The 15,198-nt window shown below is 46.4% G+C and overlaps 1 protein-coding gene across 2 annotated transcripts in view; it reads right to left on the bottom strand.

Annotated features, from left to right (window-relative positions):
• CCDC85C (coiled-coil domain containing 85C) overlaps window positions 1–15,198 on the bottom strand; it is a 112,370-nt gene that overhangs the window by 16,246 nt on the left and 80,926 nt on the right. For both annotated transcript variants that reach the window (XM_086463182.1, XM_086463183.1), the window contains one exon: window positions 8,980–9,084. In XM_086463182.1, the coding sequence (XP_086319308.1) occupies window positions 8,980–9,084 (105 nt within the window). The remainder of the gene's footprint in view (window positions 1–8,979; window positions 9,085–15,198) is intronic.

Genomic DNA, 15,198 nt, shown 5'->3' with positions numbered 1-15,198 from the left:
CACAGTCAGTCCGTTCAGAAAGAGAAATCTCCCTTCACACAGAGATGAGCAGCATCCCCGAGAGACTGCACACCAAAAAAATAGCTCCCATTACAACCAGCCTGAGAAATTCCCTGCGCCCTACAAAGGCAGATCGGACCCCCTCATTGTTTTGCAGCCCAGGCCACATTTCTCGTCCTCTGCTGCCTTGCAGCTGCAGGGGGGTTAATGGCTGAAACAAAGCGATGGTGCTGCACAGCACTGAAGCGTGACATGACTCCCTCCCTTCCTTCAAAGCCCCTTCCCTCCCTGCTGCATCTTCTCATGCCCATGGCAGCTCTGCCATTGCCACCACACATGGCGCTCCTGAAGGGGTCTGGCTCGTCTCACGGCCCCGCAGGGACAAGGCTACCTGAAGTCACCCTGACAGCAGCCCCAGGGCTCCCTGCTGGCTGGAAGAAGGAGATTTCCCAGAGGTTCAAAGAATCAACTGGTGCCAGCTCCTTTGCAAACCACGCTGAGCAAAGCGCAGCCTTTTTGCCACCCTGCTGCGGGTGATGGCAGGCCTCTCGTGCCTGAGCACCAGACACGCTCGCCAGAGCCAGGGAGCACCCAGGTCCCTTATGTGTCCAGTCTGCCTGGCAGATGATCCAAAGCAACGATGACACTTGGTTGTTGTTATTCCGTGCCTACTGCGCAGAAAGCCTGCCAGCATCCAGCTCAAAACAAACCACCCGCTCCCCCCTTGTGCACTTCAATGGCTGCACGGCTCTACGTTCCCAAAGTCACAGCGGGCTGCCTCGCAGCTGCAAGCATTTGACACCCTGCCACCAGGCACAGGAGAAGGAACACGTGGGAGATCCCACAGACAGACACTGGCTCCTGAGCACAACACTGGTTTTGGCCACTGGCAGGAGTGAGTGCAGGAGCCATCAAGTACTCCATATTAGCATCTTCCCCATCAAATCAAGGAACTTTATTGCAGATGCTAATCTCCTTTGGCATTACTTAATTTGCTGCCTTTAATCATAGAGAGCAGCTGGTCACGTAAACATTCAAATCCATAAATTAACCGCTGGGTCCAAACAGGAGCCAGGCAGAGCCCGTCTGTACAGCTCAGCCACCACATCCTGCATCTTCACGGCCTCCACTGCATTCACACACATCTACCGAAGTAACAAAAAGGGCCTACATGGCCCTTTGGATTAACAAAGAAATAATTTAACTGTTTCATTGTTTTCTGAGCATAAACATAAAGGACACCTGACAAAAGAATAGCTCTTGTCCCCGTCAGGCATGACACAGTGCTGGCTGTGCAGGCTACGCTGGGGCACTAAAGGAAAGGCAGGATTTCAAGGACTGCCCCAGACAGAACAAACAAAGTCAGGACATTGTTTGCAACTGGATCTCATCTACAAACAGGAAGGGTGTCTTTTCTCAGCACTGTGCTAACGGTGGATTGCAGCTCCAGCCCTGGGAAACTCCTTGACGCATGCAAAGCCGGTGAGCCAGCTTCCTCCAGCAGCGGAAGGGGAGCGGAGAGCAGTTGCCGTTGGGGTTTGTAACAGCGCTGCAGAGCTGGAGCAGCTGCACTGTTAAAAGTCCCACCGACAGCTTCAGCTGCCCCCTCAGACTGCAGCATGACATATTCAGAGCAGTTTAAGCCCATAACTACCTGATACAAGCAAACAAGAAGTCTGACTGCTACAGACACAGAGAGCCAATGCTGTACCCACGGACAAAGCGCACTAACTCCAACTGACTCAGAGGGGCACTATGAGCATAAGTATTTTGAGAGGTGCTAGTTCTTTTAATAAAGGAACATCAAGCACATTTGATTTCAGAAGGGAACAGTGGTTATTTTTAAGACTTCCCTGATTTTGATGCAAATCTGATTTGGGGATTGCCCAGGTGAAAGCCTCTGGGTGGGTGAAGGATACACACAGACGTGGGAGGATACCCACGCACATTTGTATTGCCCCTCCAAGTCTCCATCTCAGCCTGGCTGCCCTGGCCATTGCTGGCGAAGCAGCCTCCTCCTCCTCTCAGGCCTGGGGCAGAGAGAGGGTCTGCTGTGCCCCTGTCTCTCCCCCAACCCATTGCCAGCCCTACACAAACACATGTGATAAATCAGCATGAGAACCTACACAGCAGATCCTCAAAGCAGATGAATTTTTCTCGCCTCCTGCAGTTACCTGTAAGGGCGGATTATGGATACGGCCTATCAGCATCTCTTGCTCATCAAATCCCCAAACTTTGTCATCGCCAAACTTTGTGCCGGTTGGCTGCTGTGGGGAAAAAAGCCACCCGCCGCTCAGAGCCGCTGCAATAACTGCTGATGAAGGGCAGCTGCTTTCAAAAATGGATCGGCTTGTTCTCAGTGTAATACACTCTGAAGGTTCACAATAGCGCTCCCCGGGCTGCAAATCCCGACAAACCTTTCGTTTTACTTTCCCTTCTGCAGCCACTGTTGCCGCAGCAGCCAAACGGCTGCCTTGAATTTCTCTCTTTGTCTGCTCAATAGCATCCTGGTGGTATCGGTGCTGCCGGCAGGAAGGAGCTGCCTTCTGCCACGCTCCTCAATCATTGTTTCTCCCTGCCTAAAATGGGATCATGGCCGTTACTGCTGTCATAGGAAGGTGAGAAACAGGCTGGGGTCATCCTCCGACACACGCTGGCAGTGCTCAGCTCAATTGACAGCCGTGGAGATGGGGTGTGTGGATGGGAGAAGGTGAAGGACCCTTGGGACACGGCACAGGAAAGGCTTGGTGGAGCCCCAGAAGGGGCTGAAGGCATTTTAAGAGGCTGCGACATGACGCTGAAGCTGCAAAGAGCAGACCTGGGGATGCTAGAGGCATGGGGCAGCTCAGGGGTCCCTGCGCCTGGGGCCTTTGGGCACCACAGCAAGGGGCTGGGGCTCTGCGCTGGTGGTGGCAGGGTTGCTGTGCTGTGCAGGGACACCTCAGGGAGAGTCCCCAGCGCTTCGGGTGGCTCTGCAGGGGCATCAATGCCCAGAGGGCTCCTCTGGCTCTTCTGGGTACGTCTTGTGGGCACCACGATGGGATCAGTGGTCTATGGCCGTTTCAAACTTGATTTTAAAAGTCAGGTTGGCTTTAAGAAGCTGATCCAGTTCTCCTCCCTGAGAGGAACAGATTTACTCCCACGCAGGCTGCGGAAGGGACTAGCAGACTTGCTCTGGATCTCCCAGTGAGACCTGAGACCAGGCTTGGCCCACAGCCATGTGTCCCTGCCTACACCAGGCTGGCGCAGGGGCCAGCTTGGTCCTTCCTCTGCAAGGAGCTGATGGAGAGATACCCAGTCACCTTCTTGCTTTCCTCCTGCCTTAGCCCTTGTATTGAAGAGCATGGAGACCACTGTCTTTACAGCCAGAAGGAAGAGATAGGACTGTTACTGGGGCTGAGGTTTAGCTACTACGTGCCCTCATATCACCTCCCTTCACCACCCTTCTCACAGGCTCAGGAGACAGCCACCATGTCAGCCAAGGACTCCCTTACCATCCCTTCCCACCCTATCTAACGGCTTCTCTTTACACCTACAGACCACAAACATTTGGGTTTGTTTTTATAATAGTGTGCACGCCATCTGGCAGAATGAAATATGCTTCTCACAAGTATCTCTACAAAGCAGAGCTACGAAACGCAGCTGGTTATGACAGTGTGGTGGGAATCAAGGGAAGGAGCTGAAGAAGCTGGTGCTGCAGCCAGGCAGTCAGAGTCATCTCCCAGGCTTTGCATCCTGCATGAAACAGGCACAGGAGAAAAACTCAACGAGAGGCAGTGCCAGGAAGCCAGGGACTTGGCAGTCCTCTCAGTTGCGTGCTCTCCACTACATAACCACACTTGTCCTGCTTCTTTGCGTTTTCCTATGGACCATGCTGGTTTTGTAGTAGATTTAGGGAGGAAAATGGAATTCCCAGCCTGACCTGTAGTCTAAATCAGACCCCTGAGAGAGATACCTTTGAATACCCTAATGGAAACCTCACTTTTTTTCTGGAGATACTTATTGTAGTCCCTAGGGACTGGGCAATGGCACCATCATCACTGTCTTCTCAAAAGAGGGAGCTTTGCTCAACCCTCACAGAGCATATCTGCAGGCACTTTCCTGGGGGATTCCCAGCTCCAGACCCTGGATGAGCAAAAGTCCCTTCCTCCAGCCACCACTTACAGCACCTGCAGACACATCCCCCAACACCCATCTGGGGCACCGTTGGGAGCTTCTGCTCCTCAGCAAGGTGCCACACAGAAAACGACAACAGCACAAACTCAGTACGAAAACTTAAGGAAGGGAAAGCTGATACTTACTTTAACATAAAACTGACTTCTCTAATGTGTCACTCACACCCACACACCTACAAACTCACACTCATTCGTTCACCAAAAGGCATACATCCATGTGGCATGGTCAGGGTCGCTGTGTGTGACACAGAGGGCAAGTGACACCCACCAGCAAGTCCTACAACAGCTCTGGCATCCCTCCTCATTGACAACAAAGAACTGGGTTTTGGACACATTTTTCACATGCTTTAGGAGTCAATGGTTATTACAGGCTGATCTTTTATCTCTGCATCTTGCTTACTCACCCCCCATAAACCCTAGGAAAGCTGCTGCCTGTTGTCTCCTTTCCCTCATTTTGGGCATCTTATCTAAGCCTTCCTCTTGGAACCACAGGAAGCACAACGGCACATCATGGTGTAACCTTACTCCCGTTATCAGGGAACAGGTCTTCTAGTGATGAGCCATCTGTGCTGTGTCCTTATCACAGCACAGACCTCCTGGTCCTGACGCATACCACACACCCCATAGTGTTTACCCATTTGTTTGCTGCCGGTTGTGTCTTTGGCCACCAGCACAGGCCATCCCTGCATCCCTTGCTCTAGTGTTCCTGCTGGTGTTTGCACACACACTTTTCCATTTACACTCCACCCATACTAACTTTAATACTTCCATTCAAACCGCTACAGTTACTTCCACCAAAGGCAGGATTCCTATTACAAATCACACGGACGCCTCTAGTAAATTTTAAGTCTAAGCCAGCCAGGCTAGCTCTGATTGCTAGTAACAGGCTGGTTCACTTTCAATCATGTTTTATGCCAATGTGGATAAATAGCTCCTTCAGGCAGCTGGCTTATGAGCTCCTCAAGGTGAAGGTACCTCCAACCACAGGAACATGAGCAGCCCTCAGGCCACCTTCCCATTCCTGGTCACTGAGACATCCCTAGGGCACAGCCACAGGGCAGCAGGCAGGAATGTGAAGGTCTGCAGGGACCGCGTGTCCATGTAGGCAGGCGGAGCACCCATGAAGAGGCCAAAGAGACCAGAGAAGAGACAGAGATGCAAGCTCTAGGCCATGCCTCAGCCACCACATTCATCCTCAGCTGTGCTACAGGGACCTCGAATGCTCCAGAGGTCAGCAGGTGAGATTCCACTTCTTAGAAAATTAACTGCTGAAACATGACTATGAGTAACGAAATAAAAGCCTTACTGCTGTGGATGAGGAATTTCCTTTTCCACCATACACTCTTCCCACATCAGAAATGTAACTAGCAATCATTAGATGTGACCAAAGGTTAAGCACAGTGTAGGGTGGCTTTATGAAAAGCAAGAGACCTGAGAGGTGACACCAAGCACGGACAACTCCACCTCCCAGTCTTCACTCATCATTTGATTAATGCTGGAGAAAGCCCATGAGAGAAGCAAGTGAACTCTCCAACAACACTATACTGTTCCAAAAATTAAACACTGCCTTTTTGTGTCCACCCTGGAGGATCCTGGAGCACTCAGTCCTATTTAGTTTAATGATAAAGAACCGCCTGAAAGCCATGGTATGGAATGGGTAATTTCCCACCCACTTCATTCAAGGAAAGTATTGCGGCACGGAGAGGTGAAAAGAAGGTACATATGTTTGTGGGAGAAGAGTCCCTCCACAGCAGCAGGCATGGCTCCCAGTCCTGATTGACAGCACTGTGCTGATAGGGCTCCTCCTCCCTCTGCAATGGCAATTACACAAAACTGCCGTTATTCTCCTAAAACTCTCGGTGTTACTGAAATGTAATTTCCACCTCACTAACCAGAGGTGAGACGATATGACCAGGCAATCCAGACTCCTTGGACAATGCCAACAAACAAAACTGAAAGCAGATAACTCTCACCTGGTACTTCTATACTCCAGAAAACCTCTGAGTGGAACAGTTTCCAGGACAGACTGAGCATCACCTTCTCTGTGCACTCCAGCCACACATCTGAGACTCCCCAACATCATTTCTCCAACAGCTTCCTGTGGTAAATCAGAGGGCTGCTAACTTGAGTGCAGCAACTCATCACAAGTGCTACTGCATCCACATGGAGGAGCAACAAAGGGAGCACATGCAGTGCAAGTAAGACGTGAATGCAACATGGGTGAAAAAATCTGCTCTAGGTACCACGGAGAACCAAAGTACTGAAGACATAGCAACAGCCGGGGCTAGCAAATGCAAGAACAAGCCCTCCAAGGATGTTTTGGAATCATTTCCATTGCTGATACACAGACACCAGGCTGGCTACTGGGTCCTCAGCAGTGCACTGCTTACAGGTACCTCCCAGTCAGCTCCCATGCCTGAGACATCACCTGATACAAGGCTGAGCAGGTCTAGAGGCTGCCGGCGATGGCAAAGATCAAGCCAGCCCAACCTGCTTGCCCTGGAGCCCGCCTCTCTCTTCCCAGGGGAATGGCAGGTCCAACAGGGAGCTGCTTGTTGCCACCTCCTCTCACGCCTCACTCAGAGTCCGAGTCCAAGGGAATCACCCTCACCTCCCAGAGGACATGGGGAGCCTCTTGTACACCATGAGATCTGCAGGATGTACCACTGACTAAACAGCGCACAGATTGTAACTGAGTGTCTTTCGATTCTGCATCCCAAGCGTGCACCAGTGTCCACGATCCAGAATCCATTAGAAACACCAAACTGTTTCATTAACTGAGGTACGTCAGGGCTGCGAAGAGCTGGAGTGATGCCTACGTGCAAACTGTGTGACAGTGAAGGATGTGCTGAGGAACTTCCCCAAAGAGTTGCACAGGCAGTGACGATGATGAAAACCTGAAAGGATGTGACAGGTTTGGAGCTGACACTGATTGTCCATCACTCACCCATGTGAAGCCTGTGCAGGCACAAAGAGGAACGATTTCTCACAAACTCATGCCTGCTGTCAAAAGAAAAGGCTACAGAGAAAGTCAGGTACATCTAACTGTCCACTTTCCGGGAGGTGCCCAAGACATTCAAAGACATCTGCACAAATTTGTGATCATTATCAGTCGTCACAAAAACAATCTATCATGTCAAGCCACAAACCAGAGAGATTTTGGTAGAAGTAAGTAAATAAATGGCTACGTAAGTATCCCAGATGATGTGGATTTGGATCCAGAGCTGCTTTCGTTTTTTTCTCTATTACCTTGCCACAAAGACGGCAGAACACTGACAGAGTGACAGATGAAGGTGAGTGTCATGCAGCACCTGGGCCTCTCCATAAACACCAGGTGCCACTCTTCCTTGAGGAAGGAGGGAAAGGAGGACAAGTGGCCGGGAAGGGCTCCAGCAGGCAGCACCGTCTGTCGCCAGCCCTCACACAGCCCTGGAGATCTGCAGGGGCTGATGCTCAGGCAAAGAAGTCTCCTGCCAGCTCCCAGTCCAGGCACAGCTCCTCTGCAGAAAGCTGCCAGCCGTATCCCACAAAATAAATGTAAAATCCTGTGTAGTGGCACTCCTTGGGGCAACCAGCACAGGCCAACTGAGCATCCCCCACCTGGAACCAAGCTGGGGAGCAAAAGTCTGAGGACAAGGGAAGCAAAGTAAAATCCCCAAAACTGTAAGGCACGGGCACAGTCACACAAACATCTCCAGGCTCATATCTCTCTGCCCTCCTTAAAAAGTCTCCTGACTTGATATATGGAGCATAAAGTTAGAAAAGTGGATATTTAGCCACTTTTATTTCATTTGCATGGTTTTGTCCCAGTTTTTTTGGCTGGAGGGTTTTCATCCATCCTGCAGTGCTTTCACACTGGAGTTTTATTTATGTGAACTTTCTTAAATTATTATTACCCCCTTTCTTACGGCTCTAAGCAGCACACTAAATCTACAGAATGACTTTTACCCAAGCAGGCAGCCAATGTACAACTGGTCCTGCAGCACCCACAGCTCTGCTGACCAGTGCCATTGACACGGAGCAGAAGACACGGAGCAGCAGGGAGGTCCCCTAGCTGTGCTGCCACCAGGCTTTTGCTCACGTTCACAACACACACAGCCCACTCACAGCAGGACTCCCTGACTGCACCTACGCTTTTCCTGCAATCTGGAAAATGATGTCACCAAGCAAATGCAGTGTCTCGGGCAGTCAGGCAAACAGCTAGAAGACAATCATCCGGGAGGGCTCAGCCTCCTCAGACATGCCTGACACCGCAGCACAGTATCTATCTTTCACAAGAGGCTTTAATCAAGATTCTTCTGTTGTTTGAGAAGAAGCAATGCAGGCAAATCTCAGGAAACATAAACCTCATTTGTGATACAGAAACACCTGCAATGAAAGTCCTAAGAACTTAATCGCTAAAGCAACCCCGACCACGCACTGCTGGACACCCGGCAAACCACCTTTCACTTTCATCCACGACCAGCTTTTTGACAGCAGGCATACAGGGCATTTACAAAGTAGGAGCTGCAGGTGTAACAAGGCTCACCCTTGCTTTAAAAGATGCACAACAGTGACCGTCAGTTAACCAAAAAACCTATGCTGGGATGTTGATGATCCAAACTGAGGTGAAGATCAATGTTTCCAGGGGCTCCCCATCCTCCCAACAGCTGCAGGTTTCAGCTGCGCGTTCGCACCATGGGTTTCAGGGTGAACTCTCAGCTGGGAGAGCTCCCCCATAATCTTCACGTGCCCCCCTCCAGCCATGCCCACTTTCGGGGAAACCCCGCGGCTCTGTCTGTATAGGTAAGGAAACGTCTCTTACGTTTTGCAGGGCGTCTTGATACTGCGGCAGTGACGAGAGCTGTGACTCAGAGTGGTATGGGGACAACCCTTTCCTCAGAGTCCTCAAGTCCCCTGTGCTGGACTGCTGCAAAGACAATGACAGAAAACACGACAGTCTGTATTACTGAGAAGAAGAAAAGCTGTGCCCTTCCTGCTGTATTGGCTTTTCCCATGACTGCTTCTGTCCCGTGACCTGTTCCCACTACTTCTCCCTGCAACAGCAGTGACAATGAACATTGTAATAAAATGCTTTTTCCATGCCCACACCTGGAGAAAACATTTGTAAGCAGATGGAGGTGAACTGTTCAAACTCTACTCCATTAAGTGATACAGAAGAAGGCATTTTTATTTTACCTAAGATCCTACATGTTGTTTAAAAACACTTGTTAAGATACAATTGAAAAAATATTTTTAGGACTTCAGATAAAATCAAAACCAGCAAAAGAAATCCACCAGGAGACATTTTCTAGATTTTTCTTTTTCAAACAGCATAGGCTATCCCAATTACCTGCAAGTGAAAAGCCAAGAGAGTTTGTAAATAGTGCTACTGTGATTCCCCTAAGCTTGCAAAATGTGTGACAGGAACAGTTTGTTATTTGGTTATAAATTTGCATGCACCCACAGGTCTTAAACAAAGTCAAATAAATAAAGGTAGTCTATATGACCCTAGAAACCAGATAAATGCAATCACTCGTCTGCGCACAAACAGAGAAACAGCACTGGGTGTCGAGAGTACTGGATAATCTCCCTGGGACAAAGTTTCTGCCTCGTGTTATTAGTTCTCTGTCTCTGTAATTCTGAAACGGGACAGTTCTAGAAGGAAGGAGTTTCTCATTTATAAAAGTACACCCATAAAAAGCCAATACACAAGCAGCCAAAATCAAAGGCCTGGAAGATTATATCTTTTTATTACCAATAAACATCCTCATTAACTTTTCATATTTTTAAGAGTATCAAGCAGTGCGCTGTCCTCCATTTTAAAGCTATAAAATCATGACCTTTTAGATTTTTATGCTCCATTAAGATTTTTGACTTGCATTTGCTGCAGAAATGATGTTTTCTACTTCAAAAGAACTAAAGAAAAGCCACTGGTGCAATAAAATTTAACAGGAGATCTCATAAATCAGCTCAACTGTATATAAACCCCCCCCAGTAACCTCAAAGGCCTGACCATAACAGAGACTGGGGACTGTGGCCATCACAGATCTCTGGAAACATGGAAAGTTTCTTTCCATTGCTTGCTCCCATTTAGCAGAGAAGAATTGGTGCATTCAGAGTGGATACATCATGTTCTATCAGTGTCAGAAACATTTTCTAGCAGTTACATGGCCTGTTTTAGGACATGTTCAGCTTTGGGTTTATTTCAAATTGGTTTTTTAGGTTAAAACATCTAGCGTGACCCAGTGCTTTCACAACCCTTCTGGCTCACTCACCCTATCAACTTTCCTTTTACCAGCTGTGAAGGGCAGTTTTCAAGAAAGCCATCATGAGAAATGGATGCTAGTCCTGTATCACCCAATCGGCTGGGAACTGTTGTGCCTCACATGGAGTCAAGTGATATCGAATGCCTTCAGCATATTGGATGTCTGGGATTCCTTGAATTTACAAGGTGGCATCAGAGAAGATCGTGGCCTATATTTCCTTCACATTTCACAATAGAGAGTCAGAGACAGAAAGATCTGAAGGAGATAACTCCTTCTGAAGCTAAAAAGTGACTGCTGCAAAACTGAGCTTCCTCCGCCATGCCTAGGAGGTGGATATATTTTCAAAGGAAGGTTAGCAGGTCACAAAGGAAAATGATGAGAAGACTCTTAGTTTACTGGCATTGTGCAGGGGCCTCTCAGTGGTTATTCTGAAAGGATTTTACCCTGGCTGGTTACACTTTCAGTGCCCTGCTGTGTGCAACCTCTTCTTTGTTACTGGATGTGCATGGGGGGACAGCAATCTCCTGAAGAGGTCCTGACACTCTGCTACCCACTCCTTTAGTTTATCAGCCCAGGAACTCATGCACCCTTCCCTGACATCTGTGACGAACGGGCACTTGCACAGGCAAAAGAAAAGCTGAATAAAGCAGCAGAGTGAAAACATGAAATTGTAGCTTTGTGCTGGAGACCCCACGGGTCACAGATCTCCTCGAAGGCTCTGCTCCAGAAGGACATGCGCTGCCTCACCAGTGTTTAGGGGTGCTGGATTGCCCAGACTTTTACAAACCACACTCAGACTTGCAAGATGCCACTTGCTTATGGGGCACCTGGAGTGTAGACACAGGGATGAGAAAGACAGATTTGGTGGACGTTTGTTTGCCTCCCAGAAACTTGTTGTCTTGCCCCCAAATTTGAATGGGTTGGTCTACATTAGACATAGCATGTGTTTCATCACACTACAGCTTGTCCTCATAGAAAGTCAAAACGCCTTGCCCCTCAAAGGAAGTAAGGCAACCCGACCTAAGTCTAGTCAACACACAATATCATACTGCTGTGGCTAAAAACATGCTAGTTTAAATTGATTTAACTGCCCTATGATCCCACCTGGAGCAAGAATCGGTATTAATTTCAATTTGGCTTAAATTGGTTGAAATTGTGTTAGTAAATATACAGATACAGTCAAAACTCTGCTCTAACAAGTGTTTATAATGGATTAGTTCTATTGCTTTTTTTAAGCAAATCCCAGTTAAGACAGTGCACTTGCATGTGACAAAACTATTGTTAGTTTGTTTCAGTGACTGCTGATTATGAATCTGACCTAATGCATTTAATTTGATGGAAAGATTCCCACTGAGTTCAACGAACATAAAAACAAGCTCTTAATTAAAGAAAAGAGAGGAGAGGAGGAGAGGGGGGGGGGGGGGGGGGAAGAGAAAGAGAAAAAGAAAAAGGAAAAAAGAAATCTAAGACAAAACCAGTGAACAGAGATATACCCAGAAGAGGAATGAGGTGTTTGGGGCATGGAGTGGGGTTGGTAGGGCAAGAAGAATCTTCATCTGCCTTTATTTATAACATATCCGTATTGGAGATGGCCAAAGAACCTCTTTTTCCTACCGCCATCAGCTGTAAAGTCACTCCTTTTCACAAGCACTCCACTCAATGCAATTTTCCTTCTATATTTTTCAGAATTTCATAATATATATATATATCCAAAATATATCTTACTCTAATTATTTTTTACAGCAGCCTACCACAGTTCTGCACTATTTCTTTTCCTTGCACTAAAAGCAAATGTGCATTTCTTTACCATTGAAGGAAAACTGCTTTTTCTTCCTTCTTTAAATTAAAATCATGCAGTGATATATATTCATCAGACCTCCCTAAACATGTAGGCATTCATTGGGCTTTGCTATCAGTGTTAGAGCTAACCAGGAAAAGAAAGTGAATCTCTCATTAAAAAGCAATATGACTAATGATGCATCAGAATGAGTAGCCATTACTCCACTTAAACCTAAATTAAAAATCCTGGTATTTGCATTGTCAATTCACTCACAAAATGGAATCTCTTATTACCTTACCCAATTTTCATTACTGAGATGTAAGTAGATCTCAAATTGCTTTTCTAGTCAGAATGGCATTTTAAAAGTACAATCCCTGATCATCTCTGTTCATCATCATTGTTGGAGATTATCTCAATTAATAGGTAACATGTCTATAATAAATTGCTCTTCAGGTAAAATCACTTCACATTTCTGGAATTTCAAGGAATTTATCAGCAAAATCATTTTCATCTGAACTGAAATTCCATGGGAGAGTGCTGTTTTGATAGAACTTTTATCGGGAATGTTTTCTAAGCTGAGGAGCAGAGAGGGAAGGACAGACACAGAAAATGAGACCAAGAGACACCTGAGGAAACTCATAGTCTTTACTTAATCTGATCAAATTTACAACTTGCGTAACCTGAAATACACTTGGTCCCAGCAAATGCCAACAACTGGCCATTGACTACTCTGGAGTAGCTCTTGCTCTTTTACTGTGAATTTCTTTCAAAACCTTGTTCCATTCAAATGTTTTTTAAAAAAAAAAAAAAAAAAAAAAAGAAAAGAAAAGGAAAGGAAATAGAGAAAGAGAAAGCATCTCCTGACTTTCACAGTGGTCTAACTCAGCACCATTCTACATGGTGTTGCCTCCCTTTACCAGCCGATGTGCATGGGGACAAGCCTGCAGACGCAATGCCTTCGCCTTCAGTGCAAACCTGTGCTACACACTACCAATGCCGACAGCTCTGCAGTGGTCCCTCAGGCACAGTAACTCTTCATTATCTGGAAATAATGACATGACATTTATTGCTAAATTTTTCAACTAGGCAGAACTTGAAGTGACCCTGGAAGATACTGTTCTTGGACCAAAGACAATCTTTGTCAGCACTGTTATGAAAGGAATGGACCTAGGCATGCCCTCTTGGCAGAGAAGGGAGTTTTGCCTACTCATATCAGTGAGAAAAGAATATGACCAACAAATCAGGTTTTTAGTAAAAATGGACTGCAAACTCAACTTTTTCTCTGCCTAGAAAGCAGAAGTAATTTGATTATTAACAGGGGTGGAAAGCGGTAAATATTTTCCATTAAAAATAAGGTATCATTTTAAATACTTCAGATATAAATTAAAATCTTGGTGCTTACGAGAGCCTAAAATCACATTATTTAAGAAATCAGCAAATATTCATTCCTATCAAAGCTTTCTATCCTGTTAGCAGGGAGAAAATGGTGGCCTCTGACTTTTTGACCTGACGTGCTGAGTGATTCAATTTGAAAATAACACAAATAACACAAGAAGATGGATGGTGTTTGTGGTATTTTAAGGTCAAAGTACTATGAAGAAACATTTATTTTCCTTTCCGTTTCTGTCCAGTGAAGTCAGATCAGTGCTGTGTCCATGTTGAACCAACTGTGAAGATAAAGTGTTGAAAACTTATAGACAAGTTAGACAAATTATCTTTTCTGTAACCCTTCAGTGTTACTTCTGCTGGAAAGGGAGAAAAAAGACAAAGATTTAATTCTGAAACACTTTGATGTAACAAAATGGACCATTCTTAACAGAAATTAAATGCAGAAAAACCAAAATTCACTTGATAGATATTTCTCAGTATTTATGAAAGAGATTGGCAAAAAAACCCAGAACAATTTGAATCAGAATTATGTGCTGAAGTGACCGAGGAAAATGAAAAAGCAACACTGTCAGCTTCCAGTAATTCATGAATTAGCATTCAAAACAGGGTTGTTACATAAGTAGCCTTTAATTGAAAACACTATTTTCTCCTTTTGTGTAAGTTGCAACAGCTGAAGGCTGAACAGAGGTTAAAAAAAAAATTAATCATAAATGATCAGTTTGACCCTGCTCCCTGTGGAAATATTAAAGCCTTTACAAAGGGTCACAGCTTCCCTTCTCCCCACAGGCTGCAAGGTCATCTTGGAGCAATTTGGGAGTCTACACACCAGCATTCTGTGCCTGAGCATATCCAAGGCACCCGCGGAGGCTTGGCAGACGTGACGAAGAGCTGCTAGAGACCTACGTCCTTCTGCTGCACAGCAGGAGCCAGGAGGGACAGCCCTGCTGGCACCTGAGGACTAAGTCTGAGCACCTGAGATGCTGCTCTCTTCACTTCTTTGTAAGTCATTTGTAACCTTCTGCATTGTGAAAGCTTCCTCTCCTGGTCCACATGCCATTTAAAAACCCCCAAAACCAAGCACCAATTCAAAGGCCAGGAGCCCTACAAAGCCCCTTTCTGTTTACCTCTGGGGAGTCCCTTTATTATAAAGGCATGTAAAAATGCGTCCAGAATGAAGAGGAGAATCGAGCATACATGAGTCACCAGCAGCAGACTTCCCAGAGGACTGTCATTTTGGAGGCTTTATAATAATCAGCTTCGTTTCCCTACAACGCAGACCCACTGGCACTAAGCTCAAAAGACAGCAGATTACACATCACACCACTTAAATGTATTAGTATTATAGCTGCTATTCAACATAACTTTAGAAGAAATTATGTAACTTAACATGAAATGCAACTAGACGGAAAGGAATACTGTTGAGGAACTCAATATTGGCAATAGAAAATACCCTTATTGACACCAGTTTAGAAAATTTTCTTTGGACAAACAAATATGCCAACACCATCACCCAGTCCTCAGAGAGATAAGCAATTTCCATTTTTTAGTGGCTACTCCACCCTTTTACAAAGCAGCTGTCATTTAAATATCACGGTGAACTTGGTTC

The sequence above is a fragment of the Leptosomus discolor genome, chromosome 3, assembly GCF_034619465.1.
Source record: "Leptosomus discolor isolate bLepDis1 chromosome 3, bLepDis1.hap2, whole genome shotgun sequence".
NCBI lineage: Eukaryota > Metazoa > Chordata > Aves > Leptosomiformes > Leptosomidae > Leptosomus > Leptosomus discolor.
The sequence above is the reverse complement of the archived record's forward strand: the minus strand, read 5'-3'. Positions and strand labels throughout refer to the sequence as shown.